The sequence below is a fragment of the Orycteropus afer genome, unplaced genomic scaffold, assembly GCF_000298275.1.
Source record: "Orycteropus afer afer isolate SDZICR_OR568_19922 unplaced genomic scaffold, OryAfe1.0 scaffold00132, whole genome shotgun sequence".
NCBI lineage: Eukaryota > Metazoa > Chordata > Mammalia > Tubulidentata > Orycteropodidae > Orycteropus > Orycteropus afer.
Genome location: NW_006921719.1, coordinates 4,827,275 through 4,849,140, shown reverse-complemented (window position 1 = coordinate 4,849,140; position 21,866 = coordinate 4,827,275). Strand labels below are relative to the sequence as shown.

Genomic DNA, 21,866 nt, shown 5'->3' with positions numbered 1-21,866 from the left:
TTGCTTAGTGATTAAGACCCTTAAACCAAAGGGCCAGGAGCCCAAACCACTTTGCTCAGAGATAAAAGTGCTCTAATTTAGCATAAGTCAGCATGCTACAAGAATCTTATTTATTGCAATAGGGCTGTTTGTTCACATGGAAAATGAAGCAGAAAACTGGGATTAGATCATGGGGGAAGTTCTCTTCATCTTCAACTCTTAGGACTCCTTCTTCCCACTCATCATTAGATAACCTACCTTTCCCCTTTACTTGCAATTAATATAAATGAGGTACTTCAAATGACTTTAGTCTTTCTATTTGTCTACTATGAATATGTTGCAATCAACTCCATAGCAACTAACAACATTATGAATATGAGGAGCCCCTGGGTGGCACTTGACTACTACTAGCGGAAGTTGGTGGTTCAAACCCACCCAGAGGTACTTTGGAAGACATGTCTGGTGATCTGCTTCTGAAAGGTCAGACTGGAAAACCCTGTGGAGCAATTCTACTTTGCACACATGGGGTCACCAGGAGTAGGAACTGACATGATGGCAAGTAACAACACAATGAATACGATACTATCTCAGGAAGTCTAAATTAGTCTTAAATTTAAATACCAAGCAACAAGGCATTTAATGAAGCCCTTTGATTGTGATGATTAACCACCTCCACCCCTATGACAGATCATAGCACTATAAACTGCATGGCATTTGAGAGAACTAGCCCTATTTTTTTATTTTATGAGGGGAAAATCCAACCCCAGATTGGTTAGTGACTTTCTGAAGGTCACACAGGGAAGCAGCAGCAGAACTGGAAGTACATCTTTATCCATGTTTGAAATAACAGGGAGCTTTGTATGAAGCTAAGGGAGTTTGAGTTTTATCCCATATGTGAGGGAAGATTTAAAATCAGAACAGTACATCAGCTCTGGAAAGAATGGTTTGAAGGGAAGTGTCAGTGTCATGAGCTGGGACATGGGTCAGGAGGCTTCCACGTGGCTAGGAAGGACATGAAGAGGCCCTGAACTAGGGTGGTGCACAGGAGATGGAGAGGAGGGATGGATTTTAGAGAATTTGAGTGACTTGAATGAGCAGGACTTAGGGACAGGTTGGGAGTAACAGGAGGGTATATAGTCCAAGATGACTTCCTGATTCCTGCTTTGGAGTTTGGAATCTGGAAGAATGCTGGCATGATACCATCAGAAAGGGAGGAGAGGAAGCTTCGGTTCCACATAGTTGGTTGAATTAGACTCTGGTATCCTATGACCTGCTTCTTGACCCCAGGAGCTCATTGCCTGATGCAGCAAGAAGATAGCACTATCCTAGGTACAGGCATGGTGACTCCTGTGGGTGCAGAAGTCCATGGAGGAAGGGGAGGGGCAGCCCGATTACCTCTGGGGGTAGTGGAGGTGGGCCTCATTGAGGTGGTGACACTGACATAGCTTTTTTTTTTTTTCCAAATGGCAATGGCCATAGATGACAAACATTTTTTAGATCGATCAGGAAGTCAAAGGACATTCCAAGGAGAAGGAATAGCTTGGGCAAAGGCTTAGGATGAGAAATAGCATGTATTTCAAGGACATTTAGGTTACAGGTACTTGAGGGACATCCTGGCAGATGTCCCAGTTGGCAGGGCTTTTTGGGTCTTAGGCTTTGAGGATTATTCCTGGCAGAGAGACTTGGGAGGCATCTGAGCATAGTTGGTACCTAAAGGCCTGAGAGGGGAAAAGCTTGCTCAAGAAGAGTATGGAGAGGGAGGAGGGCTATGTTGAAGCTTTGGAGACTGTGGCTGCCAGAAGACAAGCCCCTGAAGTAGACTATAAGGGAGCAGGCAAAGAGGCAAAAGGAAAACCCATAGAGCATTGGGCCACTGAAGGCAGAGGGAGGCAGGGCTCCAAGATGAGGATGTGAAACTGCTGAGAAGAATGGAGATCTAGCTGCTAAGAGAGGCCAGGATGGGGCAGAAAGGGTGAGAGAAGGAGAGCAAGGGTGTAACTGTGGAGAAGTCTGCAGGGCCAGGCTCTGGGACCTGGCTGCCAGATCTAGAAGATAGGGCTTGAGCCTGCAGGCAACCACAAGCTTTGGGAGGTTTCAGAGCTGAAGAGGGAAGGGCCATGAGCCTCTCTATGAGCTTATGAATATTCATCAGGCAGCCAGAGTGTGATGGACTAGAAAGAGAGTGTAGAGGTAGGGAACCAGTTTAGAATAGCAGTGGTCTAGTGTGGGCACTGAGGGCTTGAACTAGATCTGTGATAGGGGTATGAAGAGGGAGGATGGCCTGGTGACATTATAGAGATGAGGAATAAAAAATGACCCTGTGGTTTGGAGCCTGGGTAAGTTGAGTGGTGTTGCCATTGATAGAAAAAAACCCAAGTGGAAGGGTTGGTTGAGGGGAGAAACTGATGAATTTAGAGGAGTTGAGGTGACCTGGAAAGGCTGGTCCATGGGCCATCCAGCAAACCACCAGGAGAGTCTGAGGCTGAAGCGAGGGTTCTGGAGCCAGTTGTGTAAGCCTGAATGAGGAAAGCCATGGAATTTTGGATAGTATTACCAGTCAGAGTAAGGATCCTTGGTGGCACAGTGGTTAAGTGCTCAGCTGCCAACCAAAATGTCAGTGGTTTGAACCCACTAGCTGCTTCATGGGAGAAAGATGTGGTAGTCTGCTTCCATAAAGATTACAGCCTTGGAAACCCCATGGGGCAGTTCTACTCTGTCCTATACTCTGTCCTATAGGGTCACTATTAGTTGGAGTCGACTCGATGGCAACTAACACCACCAACAACAACCAGTCAGAGCAAGTCAGTGAGAAAAGATGTGGGCTGGGCATGGCACAGAGGCACTACTTGTGCATTGTTTTCTCATCCTGTATACTTGCAATTTGTTCTGATTAATTACAGAGTAGTCCTTGCCCTGGTGGCATAGTGCCTAAGGCATCTGACTGCTAACCAGAAGGCTGGTGGTTCAAATCCACCAGCCACTCCTCAGAAGGAAGGTTGGGCAATCTACTTCTATAGAGATACCACCTTGGAAACCCAAGGAGGGGTCGCTATGAGTCGGGTTCGACTCAATGGCAGTGTTTTTTTTTTTTTTTTTAGTCCTTGCCTCAGGGGAGCATAAAGGTTCAGAGAATCACCCACAGGGCTAGTTGATTGATAAGACGAGTTGATCCTCGATCTTCCGTGTTGGAGAAAGGAGTTAAGGCAGCTTATAGAGATGTGTGAAACAAGCAGAAGAGCCTGGAAGTGGGAGAACAAGGCGGAAGCAGAATGGTACTGCCAACACCTGCTGTGGTGACCTGCACACCTGCTGAGGACCACACACTTGAAGTGACTTTCTGGAGCCATTGGGAAAAGGGAGATGTAGTTCATCATATAATTTCGTGTTCATAGAATTTAAAATTTCTCAGGAGAAGTGTGGCTCTTCTTTGTAGTAAAGGCGCTGCTGGATATGTAAACTTGAGCAAGTCCCGAAATCTCTTGGAGCTTCTGTTTCCTCATCTGCAAAATGGAGTTAATCATGTGCATCCCATAGGGTTGGTAGGAAGAATGGAAGAAGGGCTGGGTGTGAAGCTCTGAGTTCAGTATGACCTGTCTGTGGAAATACACCTGGGGAATAAGTGCCTGTCTCATGCCTGGCCCAGCCAGCCAGCCATGGAATCAATGTGAATGATTACAGTGCTGTTGGCCCCTGGCTCTGGGGTCATGGTCTTCCCTGCCTCCCCCTTTGTCCATGACCAAGCTACTCTTTAGTCATGGCATTGCCTTGGCCTCAGCAAGTTTGTTGTGCAGCTAGGACTGCCTGCAGTACCATCTGCTTTCTGTCATGGTACAAACCTGTGATCCAGCGCAGGCCCATCCGGCAGGCATTACCACCTGACTTTCTCATGAGCTACCTTGTGGCTGACCCTGGTTTTGGTGGCTGCAAGGGAAAGTCCTATTTTCACATTCCTACCAATTTTGAAATTTTATATGATTAGGAAGAGTTTCGTCTTAGGCAGCTAACACAAGTAAGCTGTGCTGTTCTTTCACTTGCAATACAGACCTGGTGTGCATTTAAATGTGTAAGTCATATTTAAAGTGGACTTAATTCTTCATGCTTTCTGTAGGCTGAGCCGTATCTGAACACTGCATATGGGCACATGATCTGCTACTGGGATGGGTCTGCTCACTACCTGATGTACCTGGTGATGGTGGCAGCCATAGCATGGGAGTAAGTCAGTTTACTTGGTGTGTGTGCCTTGCTGCCCTGGCAACTGATAAGTGAGTATGTAAGGAAAGTGCATGTATAGAGGCAAATACACAGTTATATACACAATATGTGAATATACATTTGATGGGTGCAAGCTAGAAGTGCTTTATATTCCTTGCACCACTGCCTTTTGAACATGTTCCTTTGGCTTACTGTCCCACCATGATGACAGCTCACATAGACCCCTTGGCTTTCTGATTATGCTTTGTTATAAGAAAAGTAGGTGTCCCTGGGTGGCAATAGTTAAGTGCTCAACTACTCATTGAGAGGTTGGTGGTTCAGATCCACATAGAGATGCCTCAGAAGAAAGGCCTGGAGATCTGCTTCCAAAAGGTCACAGCCTTGAAACCTTAAGGAGCCCAGTTCTACTCTGCACACATGGGGTCACCGCTGAGTCAGAAATGACTCGATGGCAACTTGTTTTATCTTTTTTTTTTTTTTATAAGAACAGTCTCACTTTCAGAAATTAAAAAGCTCAGCACATTCTAAGTTAAAAGTAAAATTTTGTTTCAGTTCAAAGGGTCTCTCTTCCCCCCAGTTCAGGCCTAATCCTGAGGTTTGGGGGCCTGCACTTAGGCTTAGGTCAGGGTCTTTTTATTCTTGGTGCATGTTTTACTCCTGCACTTACTTTGCAGCTGGCTGTCCTAGGAGTATGCATATGTATTTGGGATTAGAAGAACAGGGACAAAGTTTTATGCAACAGTTGCTTTGGTTTTTTGACAAGTGGTAGCCTCTATCATGATACGCTAGCTCTGTCTGTGGGCTCTTTGGAGACCCCTACCTCAGGGACCTTTGGATTACACTAATCCCTGCAGTTAGCAGTGTTCTTTCTGGCTGGACTTACATGGTGGTACACCCACAGCTTCCTTCTGTTGGGTTCCCGTCACCAAAACTAAACTCATTACTCACAGCGACACCACAGAACAGAACTACTCCATAGGGTTCCCAAGGCTGTAAATCTTTATGGAAGCATATTGCCACCTCTTTCTCCTTTGGAGCAGCTGGTGGGTTGGAACTGCCAACCTTGCAGACAGCAGCTAGGGCTTTAACCACTCCACCACCAGGGCTCCTTTCTTGTTCCTTATAAGGGTAAAATGCAGTTTGACCAACTGTCAACACCTCTCTCCTCACTATGCTCTTAAGGGAAGCTCCAGCTATTGTTTGGACTTTTCTAGGCATCACCCTTTCTCTTCATAAATGTTCCCAAGCTCTAGGACGAAATGTTGGGCTCTGCTGCGTAGAGGCAGCAAGGAGCGGGCTACAGAGTTTCTACAGCTCAGTTAGCACTCAGCTGGGGAGGAAGATTCTTGTCTGTCCTTCTGCTGATAATCTGTCACTGTAAATGGGCCTCTTGAGGTCCACTCCATTTGGCCTGTGGTGTGGGGTATAGCAAGAGGCACATAGAATTTTTTACTGTGTTTCCCTCAGAGAATGTCCCTTTGAATTTCTCATAGCCTCTTACAGTGTGCATGTGTATACACACACACACACACACACACGTATATATGTAGGAGCTCTGGTGGCATAGTGCCTAAGGCATTTGACTACTAATCAGAAGACTGGTGGTTCAAACCCACCAGCTACTCCTCGGAAGGAAGATTGGGCAATCTACTTCTGTAGTGATACTGCCTCAGAACCCCAAGGAGGGGTTGCTCTGAGTCAGATCTGACTCGACGACAATGAGTTTGTTTTTTTGGTATGTATATATGTATGTATGTGTGTATGTATGTTATTGGGGTTATTCATTGAAGGAACTTTGGGCAACACAGCCTATTAAGAAGATTAGGGTATATGTCTAGCAGCTCCTTTAGAACATGGTGCATGTGTCACTTACTATCTTCACCTTTGGGGCATTGGCCAAAATTCTGTGACAACAGGGAACATCCATCTAGCATCCTATTATTCACATTTAAAATATGGATCTAATTCCCTTTCTTTGAACCTTTTTGTTTTCTTTCATGGCGAGTTGAATATGTAATAGGAATTGTAGGATCTATTTGGTGGTGATGAGCGTGTTGTAATTTCCTATTCAAAAGGACACAAAGTAGTTCTACAGTCTATCACATATAGAAATGAAGTTTCATCAGCAGGTTTGTTTGATGTATAACCTTGGAGTCATTAAGTTTTGGTTCATAACGTTACTAGTTAGAATATAAAATAATATTGGGAAACATTTTTCGCGAATAGTATTCTAAGACAGGAGCACTAAGTCAAGATTTTTTTTTTTCTTTTTGTCATTACAGGGAAAGTTATAGAACCATTGGCCTGTACTGGGTCGGATCTATTATTATGAGCGTTATTGTTTTTCTGCCTGGAAACGTTGTGGGTAAGAAGCTTTATCCAAAAATTTTCTTTTTTTTTTTTTTTTGTAACAGTGGAAATCGTTTTTAAATAGAGGAGCTATTTTTGTTGTAATGGAATCAAGAGACTCTAAGTAAGCTTACAAAAACTGTTTTTGTAGAATTTTCTCTTTCCCCTTCCTTCTTAATCTCACCTTTTAAAAAGTGCTTTTGAGCAATTTTCAGAACTGTGCATTCAACAATTAGACAATATAATACCAAGGAATCACTGGCTTTTTTCAGAAGGATCTGACATCTAGAGGGGTAAGTATGGAGTCTGTCCAGTTTGGGATGTACGTGCTTGGTGTACAAATAATACTTCTTACAACTCTTTGTATAATATATAACTCCTGATACACTATGAAAACGTATTTATCATACTTGAAAATTAAGACTCTTAAAGCCTAAACTAAAAGGTTATTTATGCATGCAGGAAATCAGGATATTAAATGTACTTTTTTCCTGTACTGTAGATAGGACATAGGTCCCTGGGTGGTGCAAATGGTTTGTGTTTCACTACTAATCTAAAGGTTGGTGGTTCAAACCCACCCAGCAGTACCATGGAAGAAAGGCCTGGTGATCTGCTTCTGTGAGGATTACAGCCAGGAAAACCCTATGGAGCAGTTCTGTTCTGTTGCATGCGGTCACTGCGAGTTGGAATTGATTTGATGGCAACAGGTTTATCTATTTTGGTTTTAGATGGGACATGACTGTTAATAAATATCCAAAAGTTTTAATTTCACCTTTTTTTCATCATTAAGAACACTGTTCGATCCATTGCAAAATTTCACATGACTTGAGATGGGGCAGGTTCCCCAGTGGTACTTTAGATATGTTTACATATGCATTTGGTCAACTTTTGACTTTCTCTTTCTTTCTCTTTTAAATAGGGAAGTATGGAACACGAATTTGCCCTGCTTTTTTCTTAAGCATACCATATACTTGTCTTCCTGTCTGGGCTGGTTTCAGAATCTATAATCAGCCATCCGAAAATTATAATTATCCCTCAAAGGTGATTTTATTAAGTTTAAATGTAATGTGGGCTTAAATTCCCAGGGCTCATGCATATCCATTGGCCACTGAATTGAACTTTAGCCTCTGTGGAGCCGCTGGGGCATTCAGTCCATATGCCTGTTGACATAGGCAGCGTTGGTTCACATCTTTGTGGGAGTGGCCAAGATGATCTATGTCCATCTGAATACATCTGCCTCTATTGGTCCAGCCACACTTTTTGGAACTTCCTGTGCCAGTGGTTATATTGGCTTTTATCATCAGATTCTGCATTAGTGTGCTGAGTGAAGGCCAGAGTATGTGGCTTGCCTGGGGTTGTTTATGGCCTGGATGTTGGGCACCTGGGCTCTTCTTTCAGCGATACCTTCTACCTTTGCATTTGCTGTTCCGAGGGGAGGCTGGAGAGATACAGCTGTTTAAGGTAGGCCACAGAGCCACAGGATCTGATTACCAAGAGATCCAGGCACTAATCAGAGGCTGGAGAGATATAACTGTTCAAGGTAGCCCACAGAGCCAAAGGGTCTGATTACCAAGAGATTCAGGCACATGGTGATAAGGAGGACATGGTTACTCATTTATGAAAAGATTTATAATAGAATTCATTGAAATACATTATAATTTACAAATGCTTCATTTGTAAACATATAGAACCTGCAATGTAAAATCAGGTTAGCACAAGGATAATTGGTACTCCCTCCCATCCTTCTGAAGGAGCTGGGGTAATGCAGTGCCTAAGGCATTTGACTGCTAACTAGAAGGTTGGCAGTTCAAACCCACCAGCCACTCCATGGAAGGAAAATGGAGCCATCTACTTCTGTAAAGATTTACTGCCTCAAAAACCCAGTGGAGGTCGCTATGAGTCAGAATCAACTAGATGGCAGGGATTCACCTCTGCCATCCTTTTGCGGAGGGAAGTGGTTGTTAAAAAAAAAAAAAAAAAAATGCAAATATAGGCAGTCTCTGGGTTACAAATGAGATCTGTTCCTAAGTGTGTAACTTTAGTTTGTAGGCGAGTCAGAACAGGTGCAAACAGTTCTTATTTAGCCTTACTTTAATGCAAGAAAGGAGCTCTGGTTGAGGAGTGCCTAAGGCATCTGACTGCTAACCAGAAGGTTGGAAGTTCAAACCCACCAATCACTCCATGGAAGGTAGATGGGGCATCCTACTTCCGTAAAGATTTACTGCTTTGGAAACCCAGTGGGGGTCACTATGAGTTGGAATCGACTTCCTGGCATTGAGTTTGGTTTGGTTTTGGTTAGTACAAGAAGGCATCCTTCTGGTGCAGTGATTAAAGTGCTCGGCTGCCAACTGAAAAGTCAGGTTTGAACCCACCAGCTGCTCCATGGAAGGAAGATGTGGCACTCTGCTTCTGTAAAGATTGTAGCCTTGTAAACCCTCTTGGTCAGCAACACTGTGTCCTGTAGGGTCACTATCAATCGGAATGAACTGATGGCAGTGGGTTTGTTTTTTAGTTTAGTGCAAGAAAGGGCTCAAAGCCTTTTCCTTGATTTAAAAACGGCATGTGCAGCATGTGAAGGTGATTGTGATAATTTTTTTTGCCAGTAAGTGTTCATTCGTTTCACAATGAGGGCAAATTTACATAACATTAAAAGGCAAGTATGAGTTGCCTGTACACCGAAAATTCATAACCCTGGGACTTACCCATAGCTTTGATCCTGGCTCCATGGCTTTTGAAGCCTCTGTGTTAGTGGGTCAATCTGGCATCCTTTTCATAAGCTACATGAAACTGTTCATTATTACTTTTTAAATGCTAAAAGAAAGTAATGGCCAGGTGAAATTGGCATTGTCATATACAGGCAGTTCCGGAGTTACGAAAGTCAGTCCTACTTATAGACAACTCCTACTTGCCCCTTCTGACCAGACTCAAACTCACTGCCACCGAGTTGATTCCAACTCGTAGCAACCCTTCTTTGTGTTTCCAAAGCTGTAAATCTTTATGGACGCAGACTTCTGCAGAGCAACTGATGGGTTCAAACCACTGACCTTTTGTGTAGCAGCCCAATGCCTTCAACTATACCACCAGAGCTCCTTATGTGCCCTTTTACTATTATGTGATTTTTGCCCTCACCTTGAAACGACTGCATCAACCCCTACTAGCAACAATTCTTCATCACATACTGAGCTGAGCACGCAGCTTTTAAATTATTGAAAAGGCTTCGAGTCTTTTCTTGCACTAAAGTAAGGCTAAAGAAGAACCATATGCACCTGTTCCAAGTTTCCAACAAATTCTTAAAGACAGGAACAGATATCATTGTAACCCTTGGACTGCCTGTACTACTGATAGGAATGTTAATTCAGAATCACTCTGCAAATCAATGTGGCATTATTGTCAACCTTACCAGATTTAACCTTTTAACTTCTAGAGCCCTAGCCCCAAAAAATCATCAGAGAGATCTGTCAAGGATTTATTTCCAGAGTACTTCACCTTCACATTAAGTCTAACAATGAAAAATGTCTAAATGCCCAACAATGGAGGAAAAGATAAATAAAGTATGGTATTTCCATATGAGAGAGCTCTGGTAGTATAGTGCCTAAAGGCACTTGACTGCTAACCAGAAGCCTGGTGGTTCAAACCCACCAGTCACTCCTCAGAAGGAAGATGGGGCAATCTACTTCCGTAGTGATACTGCCTCAGAAACCCAAGGAGGGATCACTATGAGTTGGGTCTGACTTGATGGCATGTAACAACAACAACAACATTTCCATATGATGAACTACTAATTCAGTTACTTATATTGAGTTATAGAATTTTTAATATGGAAGAATGCTTATAATTTAAATAGATGTTGAGTGCAAAAAGTAGAAATACAAAATTGCATATACTTGAAGTCCTAATTTTGTGAAAAATAGGTCTAAGTGTATATACATATATAAAAGACCAGAAAAATATACCATTAATAATGGTGTAGCAGGCTTATGGTTTACTTTTTATTTTCTGAAATGAATGTATGTTACATTTATAATCATGAAAGTATTATTTCAAGAAAAAAAAAAAAAAAATGGAAACAGAGAACTGGTAGGAACCTTTAAGATCACCTGGCCCAATCTCTTCTTTTCACAGATCAGGAAACTGAGAAATAATTTTTCTCTTCAAATTTCTCTTCATCATCCATCATCAGGGCATTTATGTTTCAGTAGATTTGAGTGTTCTTTGGCACTGTGGGAGTGCTCTTTAGTTACAAACTCTATTGTAGGTCATTCAAGAAGCCCAAGCGAAGGATCTGCTGAGAAGACCATTTGATTTAATGTTGGTGGTATATCTCCTCCTGGCAACTGGATTTTGCCTGTTTAGAGGCTTGGTAAGCATAACAGAGCAAAATAACATAAACGTCAAATTATTATACTACAGAGGCTTTGAAAGGGAAAAAAACAATTAGACTTTTTTCTTTTAATTGGACTTCCTAGCATGCTAACAAAATATTCCTCCTGTCAGAGCCTGGAGCACTTGGACCTGCTTCCTGTGGCTCTCCTACCCCCAAGCTCTACACCCAAGGGGGAGGGTCTGTTCTGGGTTACTTCACACCACTTGCCTTCAGGTTCTTAAAAATCAGGCTCAATCCAGAAGTATTCTCCTTTCCCTATTTTGGAGTCCCTGGGTGGCACAAACACTTAAGATGGTGGCTCAAACCCATCTGGAAGAGCCTTGGAAGAAAGACCTGGTGATCTGCTTTCAAAAGGTCACAGCTTTGAAAACACCACGGGGAAGTTCTACTCTGTGAACATGGAATCACCATGAGTCGAAAATGACTCGATAGCACCCAGCAGCAACAACATGTGCCTGATGGAGTCCTTGGGTGATGCAGTTAACATGCTTAGCTGCTAACTAAAAGGTTGCTGATTGGAGTCCACCTAGAGGCACCTAAGGAGAAAGGTCTGGCGATCTTGGTCATCTACTTCCAAAAAAACTCAGCCACTGAAAACCTTATGGAGCACAGTTCTACTCTGAAACACATGAGGTCTCCATGAGTCAGAATCTACTCACCAGCAACTGATTTTTCCTATTTTAGCATCTCATTCATTTGGCTTCTTTGATGTTTCCAATTTAAATGTCTTTGGTAAGTGTTATACCCTAAAATTCCAGTAAAGCTGTTGTACAGAGCATTAGTGGGTTCGCAGGAGTAGGGTGGGTGGGATTGAAGAAGGGGTGTGATAAACAATTCACTTATAGGTAGGGTCATGTGAATTTCTCACTGGTAAAGTGACTAATAATTAAGACTGCACTTGGAATGTATATTGATATGACTGATAAAACATTAAGGGCATGTGGACATTTCATTTTTTCTATTTTCCGTTTTTCAGTATTATAGTGTAGAGGTTAAGAAAAAGACCCACAGGCTTTGAATCAGAATCCTGGCCATTTACTAGCTGTGTGGCCTTGGAAAAATTAATCTCTTTGACCCTCAGTTTCCTTCTCTGTAAAATAACAGTACCTACTTTATAAGATTGTTTTGAAGATTAAATGAGATAATGCACATTCAACACAGTTCACTGCCATTGAGTCGATTCTGACTCATAGTGACTTCCACTGGGTTTTCCTAGGCTATAAATCTTTACAGAAGCAGACTCTTATGCAGAGCATCTAGTGATTTTGAACCACCAATCTTTTAGGTGACAGGCAAACGCCTTCACCACTACACCATGAGAGCTCCTCAAAACACTTGATAGAGGGCTTTATGTTAGTAAGTGCTCAATAAATGATTGCTGTTATTATTTTTATTTATCAGTGATCCGTCACAATGCCCCAGTTTCATGACTTACTCATTGCAGCTCAGATTATATGGTTAATTATACTCAGCTTCAATGACAATTACTAATGATTCTGAGCCTGCTGGCATTGCACAATTAGCGGGAGAGTGGCAAGTCTAAGCGGATGTAGCTGTTCATTGTTTTGAAGTCTTTGAGCTATGAGGGGCCTGTGTGGTTGGCTGGGTTCAGGCAGAGAGGCTGTCTTGAGTTGTGTGGCGACTGTCAGAAACTCTGAAGGAGCACCAGCAGGGGTGGGGTCACAGGCAACGGAAGACAGGCTGTAGCTTTGCTCAGACCACGGGGCCAAAGAAATTTTTTTTGGTTAGTTTGCTGTGATCCTCAAAATTAAAACCAGTTAATTCCGGTTAAGCCCCCTGCTGAGAATTTGCATTTCGATATACTGAATCAGAATCTACATTTTAACAAGATCCCTAGGTGATTTTTATGTATACATAAGAATCACCTGGGGACCTTGTTAAAATGTAGATTCTTATACTCAGGTGATTCTTATGTATACATAAAAATCACCTAGGGACCTTGTTAAAATGTAGATTCTGATTAGTAGTTAAAACTTCTACAACCGCAGGAATACCAGTGGTATTCCTGTTTAGTGATGTTCATTTTCCCTGTGCACAAGAGAAAAGCAATTCTTTTGGATGTTTGTATTTGTACACATACACCCACATCATGGAGGAAGGGCCTCTTGGGTTGGGACCCTTTTTACCAGCTCTGCCATTGGGTTGTGTTCATTTTATCTAGGTGGAACATTTATGGCCAAAGACATGAGCAGTACTGCCCGAGGGGGCAGGTGGCTCAGAGGGGTCCAGTTATGTGTGGAAGAGACACTGCCTATTCTGTGGTCTAAGGTCTACTCCGTGTGACTAAACCTGCTCTGCTTTCTTTCAAAGTGGACAGAAGAGATGGCTTCAGACAAGAGGGCCCTACTTTCAAATCATTATCCTTTACTGCCCCCAAAAGCCATATCTTCTGTGAGCCACTGGAGAGAAGAGGATGCTATTTTTGAATCTTGCCAAGCATTGTAAGATGAATTTGGTATAGAAATGTACTTTTCTTCCTATAGGGAGTACCAATATAGCCTGCTAGATTTATTCGTAGGAAAAGTGAAACATAATCTTAAGCAGGCTGTGCCTTGGCTACCTAGATACTTAAACTTTCTGAGTATGCTATTGGTACCTAAGAATAGAGCATTAGGTTCCATTTCCTAACCCACTAACTTCTGCTTAATCTCCACAGAGCAAACCTTTCTTCCCCTTCACTGATGAGCTTGTACAGTGCATCGTTATTAAATATCAAAGCAACTTGTGACTACATTGGACATTTATCCGTATCAGTACATCTAAAAGCCAGATGTGATTATATCTTTATAATGAATTCACTTTTGTTCTTAGATTGCTTTGGACTGCCCGGCTGAACTCTGCCGATTATATATGCAATTTCAAGAGCCCTACCTAAAGGATCCTGTTGCTTATCCTAAAATTCAGGTCAAGTAGTTATGAAGCCTAAGATTTTTCTAAAATTTAGTTTTCTTTTTTGATGGGAAAATATGTCCCCTGTAGGAATTAATTCAAAAATGAAAATGTTATTATTTTTTTTTAAATTTAATTGTTAATTTGCTGATGGTGTTATTTCTCTGTTGTAATACAGATGCTGGCGTATATGTTCTATTCTGTCCCTTACTTTGTGATTGCACTTTATGGCTTAGTGGTTCCTGGATGTTCCTGGATGCCTGATGTAAGCCTGATACATGCTGGAGGTCTAGCTCAGGTATTCATAATATTCTGTATTAAGAAAGTCTACTGGTGGTCTAGCTGTCATTGTTAGAAATGTGGAAAACATCTCTGCTCATTGTTTCTGGGTTGTTATGTGCATAGTGCCCAAGGCACTTGACTGCTAACCAGAAGGCTGGCGGTTCAAACCCACCAGCCACTCCTCGGAAGGAAGATGGGGCAATCTACTTCCGTAGTGATACTGCCTCTGAAACCCAAGGAGGGGTCGCTATGAGTCGGGTCCGACTCGACGGCAAACAACATGTGCCACTGACTCAATTCTGACTCATAGTGACCCTACAGGACAGAGTAGAACTGCTCTGTGGGTTTTCTATAGGAGCTGATTGACAGGTTTTTTTCTCTTGTGGAGTAGCTGGTGAGGTTTGAACTGCTGACCTATCAATTAGCAGTTGAACACTTAAACACTGTGCTACCAGGGCTCCTCATTTTAGGACAGGAAGTAGTTATTAAACATCCTGTCTCCCTTTGTCTTTTTTTCCCCCCATAGTCCTCCTTTGTAGAGTTCTTTCTTGTATATAATACATTTCTGCATACACATTTTATTAAGCCTCACAATAACTGTCTGGTAGGAATGCCATCCAGTTTTAGTGATAAGGAAACAGGTCCAGAGAGGTTAAATGATTTGTTCAAGGTCACATATCCAAGAGCGGCACTGCTGTTCTATAGGACCATTTCCCAGTCTCTGAGCACCATGCCTACCGAAAACGCATCAAGTAGTTATCTTTGATATCTAAATTTAAGATTTCAGAATCCCACTGTATTATGTTATGCAGAACCAGGGAAAAAGGCCTAAAAAATGTTGCTCCTGGAAAGCAGAACCTATCATTCAATCACTGCTGACTCCCACCCCTGACACCTTAGCCAAGTACCTGGCCTAAAGGAGGTGCTCAGTGAATGCTCGTACATTGAATGGAAAATTACCTATGGGATATTATTAAGAGTACATTTTACCAGATAACAATTAGCAAAACAAATCAATCATTTGAACAAAGAAGAAAATTAAGGAATTTTAGGTCTTTTTTCCTCTTACTAGAAATTAAAAAAAACGACTCATCTTTTTAATTCTTGATCTTCATCTTGCTCTCAAGCAGGCTTAAGGAGGAGGTTCACCCAGAAACTTTAGGCATTAGTGGTTCTAGTAACCATGATGGCAAAAAAATGTACTATAAAGAATTCATAGAGTTGAAAAATAAGTTTTTATGGGGTTACTGGATCAATTTCTTCATCTAAATTATATAATTAGAATATTAATATAACAAAAGTTGATGCTGTGTCCAGAGGCAATGATTCCTGCAAAGACTTAAGAGGGAAGAGAGCAAATATTTAGTCCCCTTTGCTGGTTGCTCTCCTTTATAGACCTCAGAGAACCAGACTTCTTCAGGTCCTTATTTATTTCTGTTATCTTTAGATACTGAGGAGCCCTGGTGGTACAGTAGTTAATCACTTAGCTGCTGACCAAAAGGTTGGTGGTTCAAACCCACAGCTGCTCCATGGGAGAAAGCTGTGGCAGTCTGCTTTCATAGATCTTATAGCCTTGGAAACCTATGGGGCAGTAACTGTCCTATAGGTTCACTGAGTTAGAACTGACTTGATAGCAGTGGATATAAATACTAAACTAATGGTTCCCAATTTTCTATCTTTAGCTGAAACACCTTCCAGATTTACTTTCAGACATAATGTTGACACTTGGATGTCTCATTAGCATCTCAGAATTAATGACTAAAATAGGGCTCTTGATTCCCCCTACAACTTCTCTTCCATTTTTCTCTACCTTTTGCATCCAGCAGCTCAAGCCTAAAACGTGAAGCAGTTCTTCACACCTGCTGTTCCCTTACCCTATACAGCTCCTATAGATTCATTAGTTTTACCTTCAGAGTAATTCTCAGATCCATTCTTTTTTTTCTAGCTCTACTGACATGACTCAGACTAGTCTAAGCTCTCATTATCTTTCTCCACACCAGACAAGGGAAGCTAAGTGTTCACCTACCTACCTATTCGTGTAAGGATAGGCTGTGTGTTCTGCTGCTGTAACAAATATTCAGTAGCAAATAAAGCTTTAGTTTTTGCTCATGCAAAGTTCATGTGGGATATTTTCAAGGGCCAGACCCAATGGCAAGTGAGGCTGGGAAATATAGTCTTCCTGTGTGCCTTATTAAAGGAAATTAGGTGGTGAACACATAGCATAGCACCACCACAGTTGTTTTTTACTCACATTTTATAGATGAGAAAGTTGAGGCACGGGACATCTTTTACTTGCCTGAAGTTTCATAGCTGCTAAATGATAGAGTAGGGATATGAAATCCTGTCTGACTCCAAAGCCCACATTCTTCTGGACTTCTCCCTTTATGCAGACAGGTAACTAGCTATGGCACAGAGTCCTACAGTAAATGTACATGGAATGGGGAAGAGCTGGAGAACCTTTGGGATGGGGGCTGACATCTGAACTGGGCTTTGAAGGCTGAATGGGCTCTTAGACTGAGCCTCCCCAGGGAACAGTATGAAGAGGAAGCTGTAAGTGTGGAAATGCGCAGCAGATCATAAGACATAGAATAAACCTTGGCATTTGTTTCCTTGTCTTGGTTCTGCTTATTCTCCAATGTCCTTCAAGACAGAGGTCCCTCATACTCTCATCCCACTCGCTTTTTTTTTTTTTGGAGGGTAAGATTGCTCAGAGTTCAGGTGTTAAGGTCTTAGCTGGCTCAGAGTTCAGTTCTTAGCTTGGAGAAAACAGGTGCCCGAGCTGATAGCAGTAAGACTAACTCCAGACTCTACCTTTTGGTGGGGCTAAGCTTGCAACTGGGAAGTTCTGGGAAGGGCAGAGTGGACTACAGAGCAATTGACAACAGAAGTGGCCACTCAACGAGGCTCCAGTCCTTTTAGGAATCCTTGGGCTTATCCATCATAGCTGTTTGACAAGGTAGCCTGAAGCCGGTCTCTTGCTGGGGAGTGCATGCCCATTCTAAGGAGGATTACATAGATCCTGGAAATGTCAGAGGATGTTTCTCCCAGCCCAGCAGGTGGAGAGTGGCATATTCAAACAGTTGTATGTCTTACATTCCCATAAATCTTGGCTGCTTTAATAAAATCTATTCATAGCATTTAGTCTAAGGAGAGGTTAAAATTATGTTGCAACAAAGCAGTGCATATGATCAGAATGCTGAATTCCAGTTATGTGATTTGTTTTCTACTTACCACATACTTACTTGCTTAGGAAAAGGATTCTTATCTTAGGAGAGCATCTGACACTCTCCATCTTGACCACCACCTCTCACTTGTTAAAACTGCCATCCCTAATGTAGAAAGCTTATGCACTGACAATCCCACTAACCTCCCTGCACAGAACATGATTTTATCAAAAGGTCCAGTGAATTTCTAAGAGTGTATCCAATTTAATAGGAAAGAAAAAAAAATGTAACAGTGCAAGTTAACTGAAAACATGTTGAGTGGTAATGGATCCCTGCTTTCAGTATGCCAAATCTTCAGAAATAAAAAGATCAATCAAAAATGAAAGAACATGGAATAAAATAAAATGTCACATTTTATGCCAAATAGTTCCATTGGGGATGCTCAACATTTACAACTCAAGTGTCTTTTCATTTAAGATCCTTATCATAAGATTAAAGTTGCAGAGTCTCATTTGAAAAATGTTATAGGCTTAGGTCTACTTCTTAGCATTATCTGTCAATTGAAGAATTTTTTCTTGGCTAAAACATCAATGAAGAATTAAAAAACAAAAAACCCTACAATAAATATGGTGAAGAGCAGGGCTCTAGAGGCAGACTAGTTCAAATTCCAGCTTGCCACTGATTAGCTGAATGATCTGAGTTACCTCTCTAATCCTGAATTTTCTCTTCTGTAAAATGGGAATACTAACAGTACCTTTCTCCTAGGGTTGAAGATTAAATGAATGAATATATACAAAGAGCTTAGAGAGACCTGGCACATAACAAGCTCCATAACCCACTGTTGCTGTTATTATCATGATTATTATTGTTACTATTGGAGCTATGATTCCCAGTGAACAGTTTGGAAGAGAAATACCTTACATTGCTCAGAAGCTACACAAATTAATCTGTAGACAATTAAACTATCTGTATAATTACTTAAATTCAAAGAAAGTGGGAGAAAACTTTAAGACAGATTCACAACAGGCTTGCCAGGTAGCTGCTGCTCCATCCAGTAACACCCACAGTCAGTGAAGCAGGATCAGTAAACACTATGAAAGGCAGGCAGCATTCCTTCCCATTCCATGTACTTTCTCACAAAGGGGTCTAGAGGCTTATCTGTGGATAATTTGGTTGTAGAGAATTGATTCTCCTGGAGGTGAATTTCACAAATTTTTCCTTTATAGAAACCTTCAAAAAATATCTGAAAGTAAAGGAAAAGCATGGATAATTGGGATACTAATATAAATCTCATTTTAATCATTTGCTTTTGGTGTGATTATTAGTATTAAAATTAGAGTTTGGGTTTAATATCTTATTATCTTTTTGGTAGAGACAGTGACTATCATGAAATTGTCAAAAGGTCAACAAAGGGATCTAAGACCCAAGAGCCCAGGTTTAGAACAAAGTAGAGACCCCCCCCCCCCCCAGTTCATTAACAGATATTTAACTTCATTGAGTTGTGTATTTTTGCCTGTGGAACAGCCCCACGTGCCTGGCACTAAATACCTAAACATGTATCAACTCATTTAACCCTCATAACAATCCTATGACATTCCATTATTATGCTCCTTTACAGATGAGGTCAGAGGTTCCATAGCTAGCTCAAGGTCATACAGCTAGTTTGTGGTAGAGGTGGGATTTGACCCTAGCAGTCTATTTCCAGAGTCAGTGTTCTTAATCACTATACTGTGCTGCCCAGAAAACTCAAAGAAAAGATACCAATATAAGTTGTGGATCAGATGTTTATACTGTACAGGCCAAACTTCCTGGTTAATTGTTCCAATGTTCACATTGCTTTTTGCCTGCAATATTTACACGGACACACAAAAACACTTTCACATCTCCCTGCTGGAGTCAGAATTGTAATTTTAGTAATTTTTTCCAGGTTGTCTCTATAAATATAAGAAAACAGAGCTATTGACATTTAACCTTTTTTTCCCTTTATTGCTTCGTTGTCCATACCATTCCCATAATCCACCCTAAAAAAAATAGACCTCTTAATTATTTCAGGTAGAATAAATGAGAAGAAAAATTATCAGGGACTCAGCCTCATATCATTAAATTTATAAACTGTCCCTGTAAGTAGCAGCAGTGTTTGCTGAGTCACTCTAACCCCAGCACAGTGCTCTGGGTAAGCTTTTCAAGCCCTGTCACAGGGAGGCCTCCTGTGCTGGTGGGAATATCACACAGGAGACATTGTGCAGCCCATTATCAATTTGGTGCTTGGAAAGGGTGCTCTGAGGTTTTTCTCTCAACTCCAAATTAAGGCCAGGAATAGGCCTTAGGAGTAAGTTAGGGCTGGGTACCCACTCAGCTGGAGGTGTAGTCACTATAAATACACCCATTAGTATTACAGTGAGGGCAAATGCAGACAATTTGCCTCAGGGTTCTTCTCTCACACAGACACCCCTTTTGATTAGGTATGTTGTAATCTTTGTCCCTTGTTAAATAATCCTGAAGAAAAAGGTTTACTCAAATAGGTATAATAATGTAGAAATGCTTTGTAGAACCTTCTGTATTTTGACAGTCACAAGACCATTATTATTGAACATTTATTGAGCTCTAACAATGTGGTAGGTACCACACACAACATCAGACAGTACCTGCCCGGTGGGCTTACAATCTATCCTATGGACATGAATCATTTTATAATGTTGCCATGAGTTTGCAATTCATGAAAATGAGGTATTATCTGCACTGATTAGTGCAGGAAAAGAGCCTGTAGAATCACACTGGCTTTTTAACAGGTTTCCCCATGTAAGTAGGCACGGTTGCTCTTATTACTTAATCTCTCAAAGTATAGTTGGCATTTCCCCAAATTTGGTGATTTCATGATATGTACAAGTATCAATAAAGATGGAGCCACCAAAGCCACATTTCTGAAAAGCATGGTTCAAATATGACCTTGAGTCTGTAAGAAAAAGTTTACATGTATTTTTAAGCAAACTCTGTTATTCAAAACAGGCCCTAGGAAAAAACAGTGATGGGGTGGACAAAGCTCCTGTTCAGTGTTCCTAGAATGTCCATGACAGCAGCTCCTCGGGTGCCTTTACTCTCAAGGTCTTTTGTCCTCACACTCCAGAGATGCAAATGCTTAATAACATTTGCTGGGTTCTATTTGGGCATCTGCCCCAGGGAAGGTATATCTGAGGGCAGAGCCCTCTCAGTGCCTCATGGATAACAACTCAGAGGTGTTATTGGTCCTTGGCAACATATTACATTCCTTTATAATGTTTGTCTCTAGGGAGTAGTAAAAAAAAGTACCACAGGTCTCCAGGATGTATCAGAAATTTGTAAAAATACAGCTTGTTAAAGTATCTGCCACTGACAAAAATTCATAAAGATGATGCTTTAAAAGCTTGTCCTTTTCTTTTCATGGTAAAGTCAGGTGGTAAGTCACAATCTGTTAACGATTTAGCAGAATATATTGATTTCATATGGAAGGAAATAAAAATTATATGTACTTAAATTATTTAGCTCTTCATTCTCATTACTTCTGTGCTTTCTCTAGATTGTAGTATCTTTTCACTTCAATCCTAATGCTTTACCACTTATTGCACTTAAATTCCCAATCCTTTATTCATGTATGTCTTGAATTTCAGCAAGATCTAAAAATGTAGACTCGGGGGTTGGATTCTGTAATGATACAAGCATCCTGAGGAAACCCTTTCACAGGAGCCTTTAATCCTGCTCGAGGCCTGTATTATTACCCTTTCTACTACAGTTTTCCTCTGTGCTTATGAAAAGTATTTTAAAAAAAAAGACCAACTAGCACATTCTGAATGTTTGTTCTGAACAAGTATATAAGTATAGAGGGAGGCTCTTCCCTTTTCATTTTGCAAACTCAAATTATGCTGACAAGCCATACTTCTAAATAAATTATAATTTGATATGAAAAGGTTGTCTGCATGTACTTTACCATTTTGTAAAGAGCAAACATACCCAAGTTAGTAACAACTTTTTCTTACAAAACAACCCTTGGTATTTTTTTTAAGTTGCATAAAAAAATAGATACATGAATAAACAAAAATGCATAATGAGAAGGCTTTGAACTATTGCTCTATGGAGTAGGTGAAAGACTGATAAATGAAACTGAGGTCCTCAGTGCCTCTCTTTAATTCCTTACACTAAATCTATTTCAGCTTTCCAAACTCTATACTTTCTTCATTTTTATTGATACACAATTTTACGCCTCCACTAGGTTCCTACATAGAATCTCCAGAACACAAATTGGGAAAATAATTGAGATTTTATTCACATTTTTTTTCTTTTTTGTTAAATTGAGCTACTAATGTATGGAATCCCTGGGTGGTATAAATGAAAAGTTGGAGGTTCAAGTCTACCAAGAAGTGCCTCAGAAGAAAGGCTTGATGATCCACTTCTGAAAAACCAGCCACTGAAAACCCTATGGAGCACAGTTCTACTGTGACACACATGGGGTCGCCATGAGTCTCCATCAACCTGATGACAACTGGTTTTGGTAATGTTTGCTATAGGGCACTGGAATGGTTAAAAAGCACATCTGGCATAGTACAGCCACAATA

At 41.2% G+C, this 21,866-nt stretch overlaps 1 protein-coding gene across 1 annotated transcript in view; it reads left to right on the top strand.

Annotated features, from left to right (window-relative positions):
* The window catches only part of TM6SF1 (transmembrane 6 superfamily member 1), a 33,396-nt gene that overhangs the window by 11,131 nt on the left and 399 nt on the right, over positions 1-21,866 (top strand). The window contains exons 4-9 of the mRNA XM_007945105.2: positions 4,088-4,191; positions 6,474-6,556; positions 7,460-7,581; positions 10,796-10,900; positions 13,757-13,849; positions 14,013-14,132. Coding sequence (XP_007943296.1) covers positions 4,088-4,191; positions 6,474-6,556; positions 7,460-7,581; positions 10,796-10,900; positions 13,757-13,849; positions 14,013-14,132 — 627 coding nt within the window. The remainder of the gene's footprint in view (positions 1-4,087; positions 4,192-6,473; positions 6,557-7,459; positions 7,582-10,795; positions 10,901-13,756; positions 13,850-14,012; positions 14,133-21,866) is intronic.